Raw genomic sequence first — 22,396 nt, 5'->3', positions numbered from 1 at the left:
GTTACTGTCTTCTACGCATGAATGGTATATGGAGTTCAAATTTGAGTTTGTATGAATTTAAAAGAAACTTAATATAATTTTATACTATGTTTTATCCAAATTCACATAAATAAAAATCGAATCGTTGAAATTCATGCTCTCAAATACATAGTAAGGACAAAAATGATACATAAATTTTTATCGTAAAAGGTAAAATTTTGTCCATCTTAGAAATCAGTTAACACTTCGATAGTTGTGTGATAATAGTCCTACAATTAGCCTATATTTGGAGAGACTTTAAATTTAGAATTGTATTGATTTTGAATAAAATGTAATATAAAATTGTATTAAAATTTGTACATTTAAGGTCTGAAATTCATGTTCCCAGACACAGCATTAGAATCAATTAGTAATAACCGATGAATAATATGTGACGAAAAATAAAGTCTACCATTCAAAACTTTTCACAACACAATCAATAAATGAAATATAAGAAGATAATTTAGAAAATATTTTCCTAAAATAGTGAAACATAATATTGTTACAATATAAAAATAATAACATGCTTAAAAACATGGTATTGTTATTAATTGTTTTCAAACAAGAATTTCAAATCACAAATTTAAATATGTAAAAAATTGCAATAAGCTTAGTATATAATGTCATAATTTCAGAGAAATTGACACGTGTATGGTAGTGGAAGTTGGTAGTTAAGGGAGGGAGGAGGCTAACCAAAACGAGCAGAGTGAGAATGGAACATCCCTGTCCGTACGCTCTCTGCAACCAGCAGCATTCCCCCTCCTCCTCCCCTCCATCTCCTTTCTTCTTCTTCCCTCCCTTTCGGATCCCACGTTTGACTCTCTCTCTCTCTCTCTCTCTCTCCCTCCCTCTCTCTTCGATCCTTCATTCTTCTCTTCTGCAGTAGTGCTAGTGCATCTGCGCGCGCAACTGATCATGCCAACCAACCAGCCAAACAACATGGACGACCGCATTGCGGACGAAGACAGGGACGCCATCGCTGCCCTCAGCGACGTCCCTCCCCACCGCAAGGCCCACTCCTACAGCCAACAGCTCCGCGTCGGCGCCCCTCACCACAAGCACCACCACCAGCGTCGCAAGCACAGCCTCGACGACGAACGCATCCCCAAAACCATCATCGCCGACCGTTACTACGACTCTTCTTCCGACGACGACTTCCTCCCCTCTGCCTCCGCCTCCTCCCATTCCTCCCTCCGCCTCGACCAGAGCCTCGCCTCCGACTCCTTCGCTATCACTGACGGCAACCAGCAGCCCCTCCCCGAGTTCATCGCCTCCGGCTGCGGACAGCCTCCCATCCGCGCCGCCGTCCACCCCAACCGCCCCCCCTGCCTTGAGCTCCGGCCCCACCCCCTCCGGGAGACTCAGGTCGGGAAGTTCCTGAGGACCATTGCCTGCACGGAGGATCAGATTTGGGCGGGGCTCGAGTGCGGGGTTAGGGTTTGGAACATCGCGGACGCGTGCGAGCCAGGGTGCGGCCCAGGCGGGAAGATCCGGAGAGGGGACGAGGACGCAGCGCCGTTTAGCGAGTCCTCGACGGCGTCGCCGGCGATGTGCCTGGTTTTGGACCAGGGGAATAGGATGGTTTGGAGCGGGCATAAGGATGGGAAGATCCGGTCTTGGAAGATGGATCAGACGACGGATGAGAGCCCTTTCAAGGAAGGCTTGTCTTGGCAGGCGCATCGTGGGCCCGTTCTTTCCATGGTCATCAGTAGTTATGGTAATTAACCAAACCATTCTTAACAATACTAACTAGTAATATTACAGTACTTCTCATTACAATCTTGCCTCACCCTACCCTTGATCAAGAATTTTGCAAAAAGCAAGAATACGCCATATATAATTAAAAGTACGTTACTGTTTTTGAAGCACTGCAAACAATTGGGTACATGTTTAATTTCCACTGCATAAATAAATGTTTATTTGGCTTCAAGATCAGTTGAAACAGGCTAGCTACTTTATGTTGTACAAGAGGGCTGGGCTGGTGTCATCCAAGAGCTTTTGTGCATAAATGATGCAATTCACGATTGCCAATGTTAACTTCACATTGCTTTGATCCAGGCGATCTATGGTCAGGCTTTGAGGGTGGTTTTATAAAGGTGTGGCCGTGGGACTCGATAGAGAAATCCCTCTCTCTAAGAACAGGGGAAAGACACATGGCTGCTTTACTAGTGGAGAGGTCATTCATTGACCTTAAGAACATTGTCTCTGTTGGTAATGCTTATAGCAGCGCATCATCTTCAGATGTGAAGTGTTTGTTATCTGATAATATTAGAGCAAAAGTTTGGTGTGCTGGGTCTCTGTCCTTCTCCCTCTGGTATGTTCAACTGTTCCTTGGAAGGTTGATTAATTGAGATTATGATATATATATTTCATTATACGTTGACAAGTTCTCTTTGATGTTCATTTTTTCGGGAATTTTGTCCAGAGGTTTGATTTGAAATAACTCGTGTGATTAGTCCGCGTTTCTTTCTCAACAGAATAAATAAAAAAAAGAAGGAAAACAAAATTCTTTTCAGACACGGTCCATTGTCCATTTCAAAATTGAGAATTTCGAAAAAAAGGAAAATCGATTTTTTGGCCGCCTGCTGCTTGTGATCGAATTCTTGTTACATTAAGATTACTTTGAAAAGAGTTGGTTGTTGCATGCTCTACAGGGATGCTCGTAAAAGGGAACTTCTGAAAGTATTTAATATAGATGGTCAGATCGAGAATAGAGTTGACATGCCATCAACGCATGATCAAGGAGTAGAAGATGAGATGAAGATTAAATTTGTTTCCTCTAACAAAAAGGAGAAATCCCAAGGTTCTAGCTTTTTGCAACGGTCACGTAATGCTATTATGGGAGCTGCCGATGCTGTTCGACGGGTCGCAACAAAAGGAACCGGGGCATTTACAGAGGACACCAAGAGAACTGAAGCCCTAGTGCTAACCATAGATGGAATGATCTGGAGCGGATGTACAAATGGCTTACTGGTGCAATGGGATGGAAACGGAAATCGTTTGCAAGATTTCAGTCACCATCCTTTTGCTGTTCAATGCTTTTGTACCCTTGGAACACGAATATATGTGGGCTATGCTAGTGGTACGGTCCAGATATTGGATCTTGAGGGAAAGCTAATTGCAGGATGGATTGCTCACAATAGTCCTGTGTTAAAATTGGCAGTTGGGAATGGTTATATTTTTAGCTTGGCTGCTCATGGTGGGATACGTGGATGGAACATTATATCTCCAGGGCCTCTTGACAACATAATACGATCAGAATTGGCTGGGAAAGAATTTATGTATACAAGGCGAGAAAGTTTTAAAATTTTAGTAGGCACTTGGAATGTTGGTCAAGGAAGAACTTCTCATGATGCACTCATGTCATGGTTGGGTTCCGTGGCTTCAGATGTTGGCATTGTTGTTGTTGGGCTTCAAGAAGTGGAAATGGGTGCTGGTTTTCTTGCAATGTCTGCAGCAAAGGAAACTGTAAGATACTGTAAATTCTCTTGATTGATTTTATAGGCAGTTTGACGTGGCAATTTGATTGTCAAAGAAACTGTGGTTGAATTTTGCTCTAGTATATTTGTGAGAATTAAATTCTTGAAGATTATAGCTAGCAAGTGTCCTTTTCTTTCTAAGTTCCTGAAGGTCTTGAATACTGTTGTCTGAATTCATACATATGTTTCTTTTTCCTTCTTTAAAAATTTGAATAAATTTCAACCTACTTAGGAACTTTTGAAAACCATCCAACTACATTATTTGTTATTCAGACCACTTTTAACCTGCTACAGTAGGCTTAACTGTTGTGCAGATGTTAGAGGAGACACCATGTCTTGTGCATCAGATTAATCTGCTATACTTTCTTGTAGCCGTTTCAGTTTTGCAGCACTGGGGAACTAGAGGCTTAGACATCTCAAATGAAACTTCCCATTTTCTGAAATATGTTATCACCACTGTATCTGACATGTTAATGGGAGATTCATAGAAGCTTGACAAGTTTTAGTTGAAAATCGTTAATTTGCTAGAAAACCATCATGACTGATGAAAATTGTCGATATTACTATCCCTTGGATGGTACAGATAAAGCGTTTAAAATTTTTCTGTCACCAAGATAAAAGTCTGAAATTGAATTTTTCCATTTAGTGGCTTAATTTATTGTATATGTGCTGATAACTCTCAAGCTATTCATGTAATTTCTAAATTATATAACGTTATGTTTGAAATTATATCCAGTTTTCCTCTGTCAAGTATGTGCAGTGTGAAATTATAATATATGGGCAGATAATTGTACAATTATACATGAGTTTTCTAAATTGTATAAACTATTTCACTTATGATTTATTTTTCATAATAACTGCATTTGACAAGGAGTACATGTGGTTTTCAGTCAAAATTTAAGCGTCAACATGAGATCAGAACTCCTAGCCATCATCATAACATAGTTATTATCATTTCTATTGTGTAGTTTACCCCTATAATTATGGTTTAATTGACAGAAATTGTTTTCCCTTTTACTTTTCTTTCCTGCTCTCTCTCTCTGGAGAAATTACATTCTTGCAGTACTTTTTCTTTGTAATTTGTATTAATGTGAAGCCTTCACATATATTAATTAACTATTGGTATGTCTTTGTAGGTAGGACTGGAAGGGAGTGCCGTTGGGCAATGGTGGCAAGACACAATAGGAAAGGCTTTAGATGAAGGAACAACTTTTGAACGTGTGGGTTCTAGGCAGCTGGCAGGCTTGCTTATAGCTCTCTGGTACGTATTTATAATAGGAGATCATGAGGGTAATCTTGTGCATGCCTCCTTGATCTCCTCGGTGCTTCTACTTCAAATTCTGCATCATCTCATGTATCGTGAGCTTGTATTCTTCCACAGGGTAAGGAAGGATCTTAGAACACATGTTGGGGACATTGATGCTGCAGCAGTTCCTTGTGGCTTTGGTCGGGCAATTGGTAATAAGGTATGCATGTTTCCTGAGTATTCATCATTTTCATGCATAGAGGTTATAAATTGTGTTCCTTCTTATCTGCTGAAAACATAATATTTGCCAAAGTTTTATTGCAGCTATTGGATGTGAAAAATTGCTTTTACTTCTGGCTGTCCCTCCCAACCATAAGTTATAAGTTATTAATTAGATGCCAATAAAGTCTTGAACACAACTATTTGTAAAGTTTTATTGCAGCTTGTTAGATTACCGCTTCAGCTAAGAGCCTAAGCTGTTAAGTTGTGGGCCAACAATGTAAATACTGATGCTCATGCAGGGAGCTGTAGGTTTGAGGATGAGAGTCTATGATCGAATAATGTGCTTTGTGAACTGTCATTTTGCTGCGCATTTGGAAGCGGTCAATAGACGCAATGCTGATTTTGAGCATGTTTTCCGAAATATGTCCTTCAATCGTTCTTCAAACCTCCAAAATGCGGCAGCTGGTATGGTGCCATATTTGTTTTTGTCCTGCTCTCTTGCCTTCTCCACATATTTATTTTGGCTGCTTTATTCTTTTGGCTTGCCATTGGTCCTCTCTGTTGCAGTTGGTGTCTCATCTGCTGCTCAAATGCTTAGCAGTGCAAAGGTAAAATCAATGTTATCTCTTGTGTTCTCTTTCACTCTTATTATTCTTCTTTGGCTGAGTCCAGAGATTGGGTTCTCACAGGCTGCGGGTAACAACTCTGAGGATGGGAAGCCTGAGTTATCAGAAGCAGACCTGGTTGCATTTTTTGGTGACTTCAATTATCGGCTTCATGGTATTTCTTATGATGAAGCTAGGGATTTTGTTTCTCAAAGATGCTTTGATTGGCTTAGAGAAAAGGATCAACTCAGAGCTGAGATGAAAGCAGGGAAAGTTTTCCAAGGGATGCGTGAGGCAATTGTTAGATTTCCCCCAACTTATAAGTTTGAAAGGCGTCAACCAGGCTTAGGAGGTAGGGTTGAATATAACTAGTGCAAGTTGCTGCCTTACTTGTTTTAGCTAGCTCGTTGGACATTTGATGCAAATGTAAGAGAAAAGAATGAAAATAAGCGAAGCAGATAAGTTTCTTGTTTGATTAGACTATGAGGACCTGCTCATCTTTGCATTTATAGAGGTTTTTATGGTTTTTGGGTTTCCCACGGGGGCAATTAAATCTGAAATTTTGATAATTTCCAGGATATGATTCGGGGGAGAAGAAACGCATTCCTGCCTGGTGTGACAGAATATTATATCGTGACAACCGGTCTGCCACCACATCTGAGTGCGGCTTAGAGTGCCCAGTAGTCTCTTCAGTTTTACTGTATGTTTCATACTAATGCGTTTCTTTTTTCTGTTTCTTTTTTTTCACTTTTGATTTTTGGATCTCTTGTTCTTAAACTTCATTTTCCTTATAACAGGTATGAGGCTTGCATGGACGTCACTGATAGTGATCATAAGCCTGTCCGGTGCAAATTTCATGTTGAAATTGCTCATGCTGACAGATCAGTGAGAAGAAAAGAATTTGGTGAAATTGTCAGATCAAATGAGAAAATTAAGTCTATGCTTGAAGAATTACATTTTGTTCCGGAGACTACTGTCAGCACCAACAGCATAATCCTTCAAAACCAGGAATCTTCTATGTTACGGATCACCAACAAATGTGGGGCAGACAAGGCACTATTTCGAATTATTTGTGAAGGTCAGTCAACCGTCAAGGTGGAGGGACAGGCGGATGATCCTCATCCAAGAGGTTCCTTTGGCTTTCCTACTTGGCTAGAGGTAACATTTGCTGCTAGGTTTATCTAAAATTGCTACTTCAAATGTGATCTCGGTCCTTCGATAATCAAGGCATTATGATGCATTTGTTTTATTGGTTAAGCCACTCTTAACTTTGGTGCAATCATAACCAACTGATAAGGCCACCATTGGACCAGTCATATTCCTCAAACTGTGATGTCAACATGACATCATAATATATATTTATTATTTTTATATTACATAAATAATATTAGTAATCCCATATAATATTACAAAGATGTTGGTCAAATCACCCATTTAGATAACATTTGTACTATTTTTCATATTTTTCTTAAATATTTTTGAAACTTCTTATTATTATTATTATTATGGTTCAAACAAATATGAAAAGTTAGGGAGCTAGAGAGGGGTTCTCCAATTAAATTAAAAAAATTTATTTTAGTTGGTGTGTATGCGTGTGTACTCTTTATTTCCGGTTGTTACATATAATTTATCTAGTAAAAATATTAACAACCATTGGTGGCATAGTATGCTGCATTTGGAAACATGGAATTCGGATTTTTAATTTAGGTCTGAATAGATTTGGACAAATTTCAATATAATTTTATACAACATCTTATTTAAATTCGATAGAAAACCGAATCTAAGGTCTTATAAACAAAGGGTTAATTCTTACATGTTAATCGAACCAGTTTGGTTTTGAACCCAGTCGCACAAGTCACCCTGATTCAATTTATAAAACGACAAGAACAATAAAAGCAAAAGGGTTGGATAGTGTTGTGTGAATAACCTCTGCCCTAACCCCAGCACTGCTGTTTCACTTTACAAATAAATTACAACCAAGATAAAATTACATCAATGCCCCTAATGAAAGAATACACAGCAGCCGTTGGATCTCCTCTGGCAACTGACGGTCCACAAGCTTGACACGCCAACAATTCTCCACCTTGGTAAGCTTGTGACCCTTGCACCTCCTTAGCATCTCCTATGGCTGTTCCTACAAAACAAACACTAGCAACTTCCAAGGTTAACCAAGTTTGAACAATGTTCTAACTTGAATTTAGGTATTACTTTAGTCATCATATCAGAAGGATTATCCTCTGTTGGAATTTTCTTTACTTCTTTTTCACCACTAGAAATAATACCCCTCACAAAATGCAGCCTAAAATCTATATGCTTGGATCTATCATGATAAACATGATTCCTAGCCAAATGAATAGTGTTTTAATTGTCACAATAAATTATGACGGTTCCACTATACATTCCTAACTCTAGACATAGTCCTTTTATCCATATAGCCTCCTTGAAGGCTTCATTCATGGCAATATATTTAGCCTCCATGGTAGACAAGGCTACCACCGACTACATGTGTGATTTCCAACTAAATAGCACTACCCAAAAAAGAAAAGACCATACCAGACAAAGACTTGCTGGTATCTAGATTTTCAGCATAGTCAGAATCAACATATAACCCTATTTCACAATGCATATCCATTTTACCAAATATTAATCCTAACTGTTTTGTTCCAGACAAGTATTGAAAAATTTGTTTCAAAACATGCCAATGTGGTTTTCCAGGTTTGCTCATAAATCTACTCACTTGACTTACAGCAAAAGATAGATCAGGTCTAGAACATACCATAGCATACATTACACTATAAACCATACTAGCATAAGGTATTCTATTCATAAACAGTGACTCATTTTCAGTTTCAGAACACTATTTTCTAGACAATTTAACATGTTGTACAACAAGAATAGAAGCAGATTTAACATGACTCATTCCAAATCTTTTTAACACCTTTGAAATATAGGACTTTTGAGACAAGTAAAGAAGTTTTTTATTCCTTTCTCTAGTTATTTCCATACCAAGTATTCTTTTAACAGATCCTAAATCTTTCATTTCAAATTCAGATTTAAGCATGCACTTAACTTGATTTGACATATCCAAGTCTCCAAGGGCAACCAACATGTCATCAACATATAATAGCAAATATATATGACATTTATCACATGATTTATAATAGACACAGCCATCATAATTGCCTCTACAGAAATCATTTTGATTCATTTAAGAATCAAATCTTTTATACCATTGTCTAGGTGATTGTTTCAGCCCATATAAAAATTTCTTTAATAAACATATATGATTTTTATTCATTTCTATATCAAAGTCCTCGGGAGGTTGCATATAAACTGTTTCTTCTAAAGTATCATGCAAGAAAGTAGTTTTAACATCAAGTTGTTTCAAATGCAAGTCATATTTAGCAACAAAAGATAATAGAATTTTAATTGAACTATGCCTCACAACAGGAGAAAATATTTCATTATAATCTATCCCTTCCCTTTGTGTAAATCCCTTAGCCACTAACCTAGCTTTATATCTAGGTGGTTCAATTCCAGGGATTCCCTCTTTTCTCTTAAAGATCCACTTAGATCCTATGAGTTTCTGTTTTTCTAGTCTAGGCACCATCACCCATGTCTTATTCTTGTTTAGAGACTCTATTTCTTCTTGCATTGCAAGAATCCATTTCTCAGCCTCTTTACTATCCATGACTTCTCTAAAAGTCTTACACTCCACCTCAACTTCTGTTTCAGTAACAGAAAGAGCAAAAGCTGTCATATCAGCTTCCCCATACCTTTGAGGAGGTCTTATGACCCTCCTCTCCCTATCCCGTGCTAGAAGGTTTTCTGTTTCTGAGTTTTGCTCCTTAGAATCTGCAGCATTTGTTTCTAAATGACTATGAGAAGTGGAGGGTTGCTCCACCTCAAGTTGCAGGTCACTAGTATCAGAGTGCCTAACAATTTCATCTGAATTTTCTGGTTTTCCCCCTGTTGCAGTTTATTAAGAATTATATCCCTACTAATAATACATTTTTGTTTTTCAGGTTCTGTAACCCAGAGCTTATAGCCTTTAACCCCCTCTGGGTATCCCACAAAAATGCTTTTAATAGCCCTAAGCTCTAATTTATCAGTTCTAATGTGGGCATAGGCTATGCACCCAAAACTTTTAAACCTTGATAATTAGTAGGCTTACCCGACTAGATTTCTTGAGGGGTTTTAAAGTTTAGAGCTGAGGAAGGACACTTATTAATAAGGTATACAGCAGTGGTCACAACCTCTGCCCAAAAGGTCTTGGGCAGACCTGAAGTGACTAGCATGCATCTTACCATTTCAAGAATAGTCCTATTCATCCTTTTAGCTAATTCATTCTGTTGGGGAGTATCCCTATGCCCTCAGCTTTACAAAATTCAGAAAATTCATTTGACAAGTATTCTAATCCATTGTCTGTTCTTAGTGTTTTAACTTTTCTCCCAACTTGAGTTTCAACTAAGGTTTTTCATTCTTTAAAATTTTCAAAAGTATCACTTTTATGTTTTAGAATATAAACCCATGCTTTCGTAGAAAAGTCATCTATTATTGACAGAAAATACCTAGAACCACCATGAGAACTAACTGTAGCAGGCCCCCACAAGTCTGAATGTATGTAATCAAGAGTCTGTTTTGTGGTGTGAGTGGACTTCTTAAAGCTAACCCTAGTAGACTTACCCAAGACACACTTCTCACAGAATGACAATTCCTCAAGTTTCCTATTCCCAAGTAGCCCCTGTTTCTCTAGTTCCTTTAGGCCCCGTTGGCTAACATGTCCTAACCTCTTGTGCCACAAGGAAACCTGATTTTCTACCGTGTGATTGATAGGTCAAGTCTCACCAATCACTGTCTTTCCTACCAAGGTGTACAACCCATTCTTTAGCACCTCTTTCATCACTACTAGTGAACCTCTACATACTCTTAGGCTACCTCCTTCAGACTTAAACGTGTACCCTGTCTTTTCTAAGCTACCAAGAGAAATCAAGTTTCTCTTTAGCTCAGGTATGTACCTCACATCTCTTAGCACTCTTTCAATCCCATCATGCATTAGAAGCCTCACTGTCCCAATACCCTGTATTTTACATGACTTATTGTTTCCTAGGACAACATGACCTCCTTCTAAGCATGTAAAGGACTCAAACCAGTTTTTCAATGGACACATGGGAAGGAACATTCTGAATCTAATATCCATTCTTTTCCCGAATCTTTCTTAGAGATGTTCAACACTTCTGCACTATCATACTCATCTAAAACTACAGTTGCCTTACCCTTTGGTTTAGAGGCGGTGGCATTGACAACCTTTTTCCTTTCAGGGCAGTCCCTCTTAAAATGTCCTTCCTTGTGATAGGAAAAACACTTTAGTGCTTTGCTTTTAGACTTTGATTTTGACCTCTTACCTTTTCCGTTCTTGTCCCTCTTTTCAGACCTAGCTCTCACATTTAACCCTTCCCCTGACCCTGTTTTAGACTCAAACTTAGTGTGCAATTCCCTAGAGTGCAAAACTGCTTGCATATCTTCTAAAGTCAGTCTCTCTCTCCCATACATCATAGTTTCTTTAAGATTATCATATGTGAAATCAAGAGAACTCATTAAAAGAATTGTCTGGTCTTCTTCATATATACTAATATCAATATTAGTAAGATCCAAAAGAATTTTATTAAATTCATCTAAATGTTCATCAATAGATGTTTCAGGGGTTATTCTAAAGATATAGAGTCTAGTCTTCTTATGGAGTCTGTTTACTAGGGATTTTGTCATGTACAAACTTTCTAATTTTGACCAAACTCCTGCTACCGTATCCTTATTGGCAACTTCCCTAAGCACTTTGTCTTCTAGGGACAAGATAATGGCACTATGTGCCTTCTGGAGGATTTCGGGCTTCACTTTGTCGGTAGAGGATCAACTTGGTTTCCCCTCTTGTGAAGTGGAAGCCCCCTTCATTTCTCCAAGAAGGGCCTCCTCAAGCCCCTGCTGTACCAAGATGGCAGGCATCTTAATCCTCCATAAACTAAAGTCATTTTTTCCGATAAATTTTTTTATCTCAAACTTAGCAGTCTCCATCACATAGCCAGACTCTAATACCACTTGTTGTGTGAATAACCTCTGCCCCAACCCCAGCACTGCTGTTTCACTTTACAAATAAATTACAAGCAAGATAAAATTACATCAATGCCCCTAATGAAAGAATACACAGCAGCCGTTGGATCTCCTCTGGCAACTGACGGTCCAGAAGCTTGACACGCCAACAGATAGGTTAGGTTAAGACTCTCAAGAGGGTAACCCATGCACATGGGCTTGAGTTGGCTGGTCAGCTTAGACCCTCAGGCAAAAGCAGAGCAAAGACATAAAAAGAAAAAAAGAAAAAGGAAAATTCTACTCATGCCCCAATCATCAAACATGAGATACAATAATTCCTATAGTCAATCCAATTGAACAAATACACCCTATTTTAGTTACTTGTTTTACCACTGGGGGACACCATGACTCTTGAAATATTTCCATCTTTTATCCATTGGTTCCAGCACTTTGCTGCAGTTGACACTTAGGAGCCATATATGTTCATAAATTTTAGGATTTGTATATTCGTGGAAAATAATTTTTATTTTTAACTTTTAATTTTTAAAGAATTACAAAAATATCACCTTGTTTTCTAATTTTTTACCTTTTGTGTAGACAAGTTGAAAAACAATAAGATTGATGCTTTCTAACCTTTTAGAAAAATTTTGAAAAACTGAAAAATAAGGGGATATTTTTGTAATTCTTTATAAAACTAAAAACAAAAAATAAATCCATTTAATAAAACTGAACTTGCCCAAAATATTTCGCTAAATTGACTTCAGGAAAAAAGAAATATGATTTCTAAGGGAATTATGAAAATCCCCACTTATTGCAGTGTATCACTGATTCTGATCACTGATTCTGACTGCAGTATATGACTAGGGCTGCGGCAGTATAGTAAGTGACATCGTGTAAGACTAAGCTTAGTTTGAGCAACGGATCCTGTATGGTTACTTCACCCATAATTTATAAAATCTAAACCATCCAGTTGTCTCTAGGCAACTGATACAATGCCATATCGCCTGTGTATTGGTAAGAAAGACTGATTTACAAATCCACAGAACTAGACGCAGAATGAATCCTAGAGAATATTGATTCATTCTTTTGTCTTATAAAACGGTGGTTGAAAGTTGGGGTATTTGCTCTACTCTGCTAAGAGTGGTTTCTTCTCTGTCTGCATTGTGGTTAAATAAGGTGATACCAGCAGCGGGCATAATCAAACCTGACCAAGTTGTGGAGGTCTCAGTACACCACGTCGAATTCCACACATTGGAAGAGTATGTTGATGGCATACCACAGAACTGGTGGTCTGAAGACACCCGAGACAAGGAAGTGATTTTGGCAGTGAACATCCAAGGCAGCCGCTCGCCTGAGACCAGAAGTCACCGCATCCGTGTGCGTCACTGCTTCTCAACCAAGACTGTCCGCATGGACTCCAAATACAACAGTTCAGTAAGAACTCAAGCGACAGCTTCCCAGCAGCGGTCCGAAAATCAGCATCCTACCACTTCCTTTGACGAAGCAGATGAATTTCGAGCTTTGCGCAGTGGTTTTTGATGTTGCAAGGATATATCTGGTTGATGCCTGTGTAAATACATCTGGAGCCCGAGTCACCATTTCCTCCTAGACCAGTGTTAGTTGCAATTCTTTTTAACACCAACACCATCAATTCTTTTACTGCAAGCTTTCTGCAGCAGGCATTGAGCCTCTCTTGGGCAAATTCACTGGCTGTTCAAGATTGTAAAGTCAAAAAAAAAAAAAAGGAAAGAAAAAAATGGGTTTTGTTTCATTGGTAAATATGAGTTTTGCATTGACGCAGATTGTGTTTTTGTTTGTTAGCAGGTTAGAACATTGAGCTAATTGGGTTCTGTTGTTTGTATTTGTTTAATAAACTGACAGATCTCTATACAAGAATAAAATTACAGTGCAACTCTCTCTCTCTCTATATATATATATAGCCTTCATTTCCATCACTAAAGTTGTTGAAGAAAAGGCGGCATAAGTTATGCTAAATCATCACAAACATCATTGCCCACTCATATATACTCTTTATAAAAGGGTTTATGCATACATATAAATTTGCAGCTTTTCCATATCAATCTCAATTACTACAACTGGAACACAGCATTCGAATAAACATGTCACTGCAACATTAAATGCATACAGCATTGGCAGGAAAAGAAAACTTAGATACTGTTTACAAATCCCCTATAGTTGCAAAACCCATGGATCAGTCCTTCCATATTTTCCAGGTTGCCAAACACCTCGGCTCTTTCTTATGATCAAACACAGTACCAAGAGAGCGGGAGCAGCCACAGAATGATTTTAACAAAACAAGGACAGAAGAATAACAGACTACGGCAGCTTATTTTCTCAATTTCTCTTATGAGTGTTACATTCCATATGACCTTAGAGTGCATAAATCCTCTTATACTCATTGTTTGCCATCTCTGTTTCCGAAACCATCGACATTGATAAAGAAATGGACCGACTCTCACCTCTCTTTATGTTCCTCAACTTTGACTCCTCCAGCCTATGCAGAATCACGCAATAGCACATAGAGCCAATAGTAGTGAGCATGATTGTGCCACCAATAACTGTTGCAGACACAGCAAGCCATCTAGCGTGTGAACCCACCACCACATAAGTGATGGAAATGAAGGCAATTGAAATGAAGAGACAAGCCAGCCACATGAGCTTGTTGATCACAAACATCAGCTGCTTCTTTGCTTTCTGCTCTATCACAACCACAGATGTCTGGACTACAACAACAGCCAGGGAAATGAATAACGCCACACTATCAGACACCAAGAAGACGAGGAAAGCAGATTTTTTTGCTATATGAGCTTCACCAATGGAAAATCCATTCGTTTGCTGCTCAACATACTGGCCAGGAACAGTGAAGATGGCTGCAAAAGCCACTGTGGCAATGAGAACTGCGACAATGGTTGCAGAGTTTATAGCATTGTTAAGGCCGCTGATGTGAAGCTTCTTTAGCCGCTTTGCAATTTTTTGGACCCTTGCCCGGGTTTGACGAGTCTGTTGGATTTGGGACCGCACGTCATGCTTTATGTCACTGACAGTCTGCTTGAGTTGCTTTGCTGGATTGGGAGGTTTTCCGGAGTCTTTGGAATGGACAGCCCCTGCTTCCCTTAAGATGGAGACAATTTCTGGATTTTGAGAATTTTCTGCGATGTCAAGCGGGCTCTCTCTAGCTTTATTAATTGCATTGATGTCAATACCCTCAATTGACAGTAAACAACGCACCATCTGCAAAAGCCAGAGAGTTAAATTACACACAATCAGTAAAGCCAAACAAAGTTAGGTCTCAGAATATGCTAATTACTGTCATTACAAAAAAGAGAAGGAGAAAAAAAAATAAAGAAAGCCACTAGAACCACGTGTATTATGTTTCCACCATCTTAGGATTTGAGATTCTCCTTCCCTATCAATATCTGCAGACAAATAAGCAAGTGCTGCACTTGAAAATCTAAATGCCAAATGAATGGAGGAAAAACACTTTAATACCTATATACAAAAATAAAGGAGATATTCAAAATTGTAATAACTATCGTGCAATTAAACTTATGAGTCATACGATGAAACTATGGGAAATGGTAATTAAACAAAGATTAAAGTTAGAAATGAAAATCTCAGAAAATCAATTTGGTTTTATGTCTGGGAGATCTACCATAGAAGCTATTTATTTTTGAAGAAAATTAATGAAAAAGTTTAGGAAAAAGAAGAAGGACTTGCATATGATATTTATTGACCTTGAAAAAGCATATGATAGGATACCTAAGGAAGTTCTATGGTGGGTTTTAGAAAAAAATGGTGTATATTGTAGGTATACCAATGTCATTAAGGATATGTACGATGGAGTAATGACTAGTGTAAAGACTATAGATGGAGAAACTAGAGAATTTTCAATTACCATAAGTGTACATCAAGGATCTGCTTTGAGTCCTTATCTTTTTGCTTTAGTGATGGACCAATTGGCTAGGAGTATTCAAAAAGAGGTTCCATGGTGTATGTTGTTTGCAGATGATATTACATTAATTGACGAAACTAGACACAGATTAGAGGCTAAGTTAGAATTATGGAGAGAAACTTTGGAATCTAGAGGCTTTAGGATAAGTAGAAATGAAACAGAAATGTAATTTTAGTAATGATAGTAGGAATATTGGAGACACAGTTAAACTTGATGATGAAGAAATAAATAGCACTTATAGATTTCGATACCTTGGATTTATTATGCAAACTGAAGGAGAAATTAAAGATGATTTAATGCATAGAGTTAAAGCAGGTTCGGTAAAATGGAGAAGTGTTTCAAGTGTGCTGTGTGATCGTAGAATACCCTTAAAATTGAAAGAGAAGTTTTATAGGACAGCTATAAGACCAGCTATGCTATATGGATCAGAATGTTGGGCGACGAAAAAACATATATCCAAAAAGTAAAAGTTGTCGAGATGAGAATGCTTAGATGGATGAGTGGTATAACATAAAAAGATAAATTAAGGAATGAATATATTCGTGGTAAGTTAGGTGTAGCTCTTATAGAAGATAAGATAAGGGATGAACGACTCAAATGGTATGGACACTTGCAACGTAGGCCAGATAGTGCACCTATGAGGAATAATGATTTAAATACTGTGAAGGGCAGTAGAAGGAGTAGGGGTAGACCTCAAATAACTTGGGAGGAGATAGTGAGTAAGGATTTAATATCCTTGAATCTATCAAAAGAAATGGTCCATGATCACATAAATTGGCGGAAAAGGATTCATATAGCCGACCCCACTTAGTGGGACTAAGGTTTGGTTTTGTTGTTGTTGTAACGGTCTCCCAACCCAAAAATGCAAACCCATAATAAAGGAAAAATGTTCCAATGATGGAGACAACCTATGTCTTGTTGTTTGACGAGTTTATATATTTGAACACAGATGTGACACATAAATTCAAGGCTCCCACATTCGAAAGATCTTGTCCTAACCACAATGATAACTACACATATTGAAATCAAGGATAAAGAAATGGAGAAAACCTGAGTACGACCCTTCTTTGTTGCAATATGTAGTGCCATATTTCCCTTGTTATCCTCCAAACTCAACACTGCACGATCGGGTTTGAGCAATGCAAACACAATCTCCACATTTTGCCCTTTCACAGCCATGTGCAGTGGCGTCTGGCCTTTCTTATCCTTCCTAAAACCCGTGGTCGGATCTTTGTTTAATAGGGATTTCACGACTTCCAAGTGCCCCATCCTTGCTGCTGAATGGAGAGTAGTCTTCCCATTGTTGCGGGCTATCTTGGCAAGGTTTGAGTCAGTTTCCAAAAGGAGATTGACTACCTCAATATGGCCTTGAGTGGCAGCAGTGTGTAAGGCAGTAGAATTGGATGAATCTGTGGTCATGGCCAAGTTGGGGAAGGCATGCAGAAGTTCCTTCAGCACCTCTGCAAATTATTTTCACGAAATAGTTCAGAAAATGGGTGACAACATGATGCAATGCTGCATTAAGAAAGTTATGAGATCTTTGGTTTCATTTACAGATTGAAGAATTAACAGTCATCTGTTCTACAAGGAAACTTCATAGCAACAACAATTTTCCATGACAAGTGATGATTAAAAACATGATCCATAAAACTACAAGTTGACTAGTTCTGTTGACTATAGAGGAAAAGAATAGACAATATAAATCAATTTTAATTAATGAACTGAGCTAATTTAGAATCTCTATGCCCTTTCCATCACAGGTTTTCTGCACTCACTCCTATCTTTCTATTTATGCACAACTCACTATCTTATATCAGACCAATGCCACAAAAGCATCTCATTTACCATTCAAGGACTCCATTTCTTTCTAATGACTTCCATAAAATAAATGCAATGAGTCCATTTCCATGGGAGATACTAACCTTGCCTTTAACATGCAAACTGAGATTGATTTTTTTCTTTTTCTTAGAAGATTACTGGGAAGGGGGATAGTGAGGTTTGAACCGTGCTCAAGTGCAGAGTAGGATGAACTGAGAACAAAGTATTAAGAAGGGAAAAATAAGGAAATAACGCACAGGATTGGAACATCAGATTAGACTCTTACCAAGATGACCCTGTTTTGTGGCAATATGTAATGAGTCATAACCATTCTTGGCTGGAATAGATGCAGTTTCAAGGTCTAAATGTCTTAAGAACTCACTGACAACAAGGGCATGTCCATTCTCTGCCGCAACATACAAAGCAGTCTCCCCCTCCTGGTTCTGCTTTGATAGCAAATCCTTTGAAACACTAGCATCACAACTCTGAAGCATCTCTTTAACTTTTCCTAAATTCCCCGCTCGAGCTGCTAGATGAAGTTGCGAGTCACCTCGTTTACCAGGAGAATCCTTCCCTCTCTTCCTTTCTCGGCCGAAGCTTAGCTGCTTCTCCATTGCTATTCTAATGCTCTTCTGCTTCTCCAACAACCCACGAAAACTCTTCTGTTTCTCCATCACCCCGCGAAAACTCTGCTGCTTTTCCATCATCCCACGAAAACTCTGCTGTTTTTCCATCGACCCGTGAAAACTTTGCTGTTTTTCCATTGTTGGTGTCCGAAAACTGTTCTGCTTCTCCATGATCATGCGTAGAATATCCCAGAAATATCACCAAATTTCAGCAAAAACTGCTTCGCTGTTTCTCCATTAACTGGCACAATTCTACATAAATTTTTGTAAATTCCAAAAGGGAAAAAGCACTGCTTTCAACTTGGAGTCCAAATTCCCAGATTTAAAAGCTTGGCAACTATTATGCATTCAATCATCAGAACCAATTTGTCCTCAACACAAAACGATACTCAATACAAGAAACCCACACTCTCAGATTCAAATATCTCCTTTCAATCCAAACAGAAACCCAACTCAGATATCAAAACCCTTCTTTCTCACAAGCTGATAACCATAAGAACAGAAAACCCTAGTTGATAGTTTTTTGGCATGGAGCACAGGAAAAACCAAAAAAACCAAAAACAAAAGACGCTGCAATTAGAAATTAATCAAGGCTCAACATTACCTGGGTTTTGATCTGCAAAGTCACACCAAACCTCAAAATAACATCTATCACTGAAATCTACAAACGTAGCTAGAACCCACTGCAAAGGAACTTTTCTACTAGCGCAATACCCATAACTTGGAATACCCAACCTGTAAGAGACCAAGAAAGAGCTCCAAACTTAGGATTCTCCGAAACCCAGAATCCCAAACTGGTAAGAATCTCAGCAGCTGAACAAACCCATCTCTGAGGTTTGCTTAACTTCACCAAATGATTCACCCAAGTCACTGTACCTCTCTAAAATGTGTCTGGAGCCCAACCTGCTGAGAACAACTAGCATCGCATATTGAAAAACAACACTTTTGCTTTTAAGTGAAACAATATAATACTCTTTTTATCTTCTAAGACACTGTGTAAATGGGACGAGCATTATTGTTTGTCAGTCACTATTAGCTTTAATATCACTCCACCTCGCTGATTTTATCTTTTTGTGAAAAGGAGACATAATTTGGGTTGGTTCATTCATCGAACATTCATCATTGCTGTTGAAATCAATGGCGTACAAAGGAGCACGATCCTTCACCAAAAAAAAAAGAAAAGAAAAAATTGAAGATAAGGCCAAAGCTGGGGGTGCCCCACAATGTGGAGAAGAATCCTTTAGGAAGGGATAATGGCTGCAACAGGGGAAGGGGGAAAAAAAAAGGCAAAACAAAAAATACAGAAGGAATCAAATACAAAGAAGCCACGTTTGGAACGTGCAGGCTGCAGCGCTAACGCCAACGCCAACGCCAACGCCAACGCCAACGCCAACGCCAGCGCCAGCGCTACCAGCCACCGTGGGATGGCCCTGTGGGCCGAGGGCTGCTGACTTGATATGCTTGATTTGATATTTATAGAGAGAGTTGGAGTCCCAGACGCAATTCTCCCCTGTTTCCCGAGCTTCGCGTTTCTTTCATCCATCCATTCATTCATGCATTTCCATTCCATCCCCTTCACATTTGAGTTGCAGTCAATCTAGTATTGTTCCCTTAATTAATTTCTTGCATGAGTTCTCGGGTGATGGATTTAATTGATTCTTTTTACGACATTAAATTTATACGTATTGTGCTAAGTGACCAGTCAACTTATTGACTCCTAATGTTATAAATAAGGTCATCATCATTCTCCCATTGATTACCTTATAAATTATTTTCTAAAGATTATCTAATATTTTAACAAGTTGGGAAGTTGTCTATTCAACATTTCAAAATCAAACTTATATTTTAATAAATATTTATAATTTATTCAGATTTTATAGATTGTAATGTGAGGGTGATAGAAAAATTTATTGCCAACAGTTTTGATTTAAGCTTAAGTACAATTGATTTCATTATAATTTTGAAATATTTACATTAAGAAGATTTTTTCATCATCTTTGGAACTATTTGACTTAATATTTATATTATAATCTGAGTAGAGAATTATTGATACATTGTAATAGAAAAAGTATTTTTTTTAAATTGCAGATTTGATCTAACTGGGGAACCAAACATCTAGATAATTTTTTAAAATTTTTATTTTGTGTAAGAAGATAAGCTACGAGTCATTGTTGATTTTTTATTTTATACACATCTGCAATAGGTGATTTATATAAATGCATATGCACAAAACTTAAGTAATTTTTTTTTATTAAATCAAAATACTTTCTCACTTTTTGACTAACAACAATAACAATACCAACATTAACAACAACAATGATAAGTTTTAACTATAATTTTTTTAAAAAAAAATTATGCTAAATTTTTATTTGAATTGTTGCTAGTAGTTATATATTGCAACTAGATAATAGATGACTCTTGATATATGTTGTGCACATAAACATTGATTCCCAACTTTACTAAATTAATTAGGTCCATTTGGTTTAAGGATTTTATTTAGGGAAAGAAAAATAAAGTGCAAACTCATTTTTTCTTTTTCTTTTTTTCTTTTTTTTGTAGACACCCCAAATTGTCTAGGACCTTATATAACCAAAAATTTTAAAAAATTATTTCATAAAATACAAAATACAAAAAAAAAAATATAGATACAAAAAAGAAAAAAATACATTTTATGTGACAACCCGAAAATTTTCATTTAAAATTTCTCTGACATCACTTGAAATGACCTAAATATTTCATACAGCGGAAGACCTTCATAATAATTACTTGAGTACTAAATTATCTCAATACAATAATAATATCATTTCCAACATCATAATTAATATACCCCTAAAAGAATAGTTTAAATACATCAAAAATATAATTTAATTAAATATCTATTTTAAATAGAACATTCTATCCCACCCATGCTTCTGATACGCTACTTTGACTTCAGCTAATCTTCTCATGACATTTGAAAAATGTTATATAATCATGGGGTGAGACACCTCTCAATAAGAAGGTATAGATTATTATTAATGTGTGGCAACATGAGTTTTAATATATCATAACACATTTATTTAATAATTAATGTAGAATCATTATGTCTGTAATGAGGAACCAACCTGAGTGGACATTCTTATATCACCGTCATGTAATAATCTCATATGATCTGATTGTGCAGCCCGAAAACGGGACTTAACCATAGCTGGTCTACTAGGTTAAGTCAAATTGTATGTGTATGTAGTATGATTGACCTACCGTAGCCTGATCTGGATCCAGGGGCGGTCAACATCTCTCCACAGGCTCAATCGACTTCCAATACCAACACTCTCCCCAAGTAGTGTGGTTACACTAACTCATTTACTAGCAACTGTACTGTGTGTTGAGTTTGCAAGTGTGGAGTCGCCGACAGCCGCACCAACCCAACCATCACCTTTGACATTGAAGACCGGCGGCCACCTACTCTGCAGATTTTGTTAAAATCTGCGACCACCTTCTTTGATTTTACTCCCCCTTGTGTGTATATATATATGTGCAGCAAGGTGTGGCTGTGTTGTGTGTGCATGCGTGTGGGTGTGAGAGTAAGCTGTGAGTGTAGTGGAGTTGTGCAGCAATGAGCTGAGAGAGATTGAGAGTTGTGTGAGCAGAGTGAAGTGCTGTGCGCAGAGTGTGTTGTGTGCAGAGTGCAGAGAGTTTAGGAGTGTGAGACAGAGAGAGTAGAGTTGAGCAGTGTGGCTCCTCCTCCTTGTATTTTTTCTCCCAGTTTATAGTGCAATGATGTGTGCCCCGTGCACGTAGGCCAGGTTCGACCGAACCATGTAAATCTGGTGTTCCAGTGTGGATGTGTTTTTTATTTTTCTCCATGTGTGATTATTGCTCCAAGTTTTATTCCCCAAAAATTGGTATCAGAGCTTGGTTGGAGTAGTATCGCCAGATCGGAGAAAAATTCTCGAATTTTGAGCCTTTGTCCAGTAGCTCATAATTTAATTTTGAGGCTACCATCAAACTCCTCTCACCTAGACGAAGCCAACGACTATACCCGGAGCTCAAACAGAGCTCGGACTCCGTCGCACGTGCTAGCACGCGCCACCCACGTAAAGGACGCATTGCCACATGCCCTCACGCGCTGGCAGAGGAACGGCAGGTTCCCGCACGCACGCCCACGCGTCTTCCTTGCCCGAAAAGACTCAACCCGACCCGCTGGGAACCCGACTCGATCCGGATACACACTCATAACGGGCTAACTCGCGACCCGCTCTGCCAAAAATGGATCTGACCCGCAGAAAAGACCCACCACGTAAGCCGCGCTGTGTCAGCGCCACGTGGCGCCAAGTAAGTGGCCA

The 22,396-nt window shown here is 38.3% G+C and overlaps 2 protein-coding genes across 4 annotated transcripts; one reads left to right on the top strand and one right to left on the bottom strand.

Moving 5' to 3' along the window:
* The first annotated feature begins 510 nt into the window (after positions 1-510).
* On the top strand, positions 511-15,096 carry LOC131150382 (type I inositol polyphosphate 5-phosphatase 12). Of its 2 annotated transcripts, XM_058101069.1 has the most exons (11): positions 511-1,735; positions 2,077-2,332; positions 2,673-3,486; positions 4,634-4,758; positions 4,879-4,963; positions 5,265-5,430; positions 5,533-5,573; positions 5,655-5,922; positions 6,147-6,270; positions 6,368-6,728; positions 12,831-15,096. In XM_058101069.1, the coding sequence occupies exons 1-11, from the start codon at positions 934-936 to the stop codon at positions 13,191-13,193; spliced, it is 3,405 nt and encodes a 1,134-aa protein (XP_057957052.1). In that variant the 5' UTR covers positions 511-933; the 3' UTR covers positions 13,194-15,096. The 2 variants fall into 2 exon arrangements, with proteins under 2 accessions (XP_057957052.1, XP_057957051.1); XM_058101068.1 differs by having other exon boundaries at positions 5,265-5,573.
* Positions 13,665-19,517, bottom strand: LOC131150383 (ankyrin repeat-containing protein At5g02620). Of its 2 annotated transcripts, XM_058101072.1 has the most exons (4): positions 18,676-19,139; positions 17,732-18,554; positions 16,678-17,087; positions 13,665-14,906 (listed from the first exon to the last, which is right to left on the bottom strand). In XM_058101072.1, the coding sequence occupies exons 2-4, from the start codon at positions 18,246-18,248 to the stop codon at positions 14,046-14,048; spliced, it is 1,788 nt and encodes a 595-aa protein (XP_057957055.1). In that variant the 5' UTR covers positions 18,249-18,554; positions 18,676-19,139; the 3' UTR covers positions 13,665-14,045. The 2 variants fall into 2 exon arrangements, with proteins under 2 accessions (XP_057957055.1, XP_057957054.1); XM_058101071.1 differs by having other exon boundaries at positions 17,732-19,517.
* Between the last annotated feature and the right edge of the window lie 2,879 nt (positions 19,518-22,396).

Source organism: Malania oleifera, chromosome 3 (genome assembly GCF_029873635.1).
Source record: "Malania oleifera isolate guangnan ecotype guangnan chromosome 3, ASM2987363v1, whole genome shotgun sequence".
Taxonomy (NCBI): Eukaryota; Viridiplantae; Streptophyta; class Magnoliopsida; order Santalales; family Ximeniaceae; genus Malania; species Malania oleifera.
This window is presented reverse-complemented; position numbering and strand designations above follow the sequence as displayed.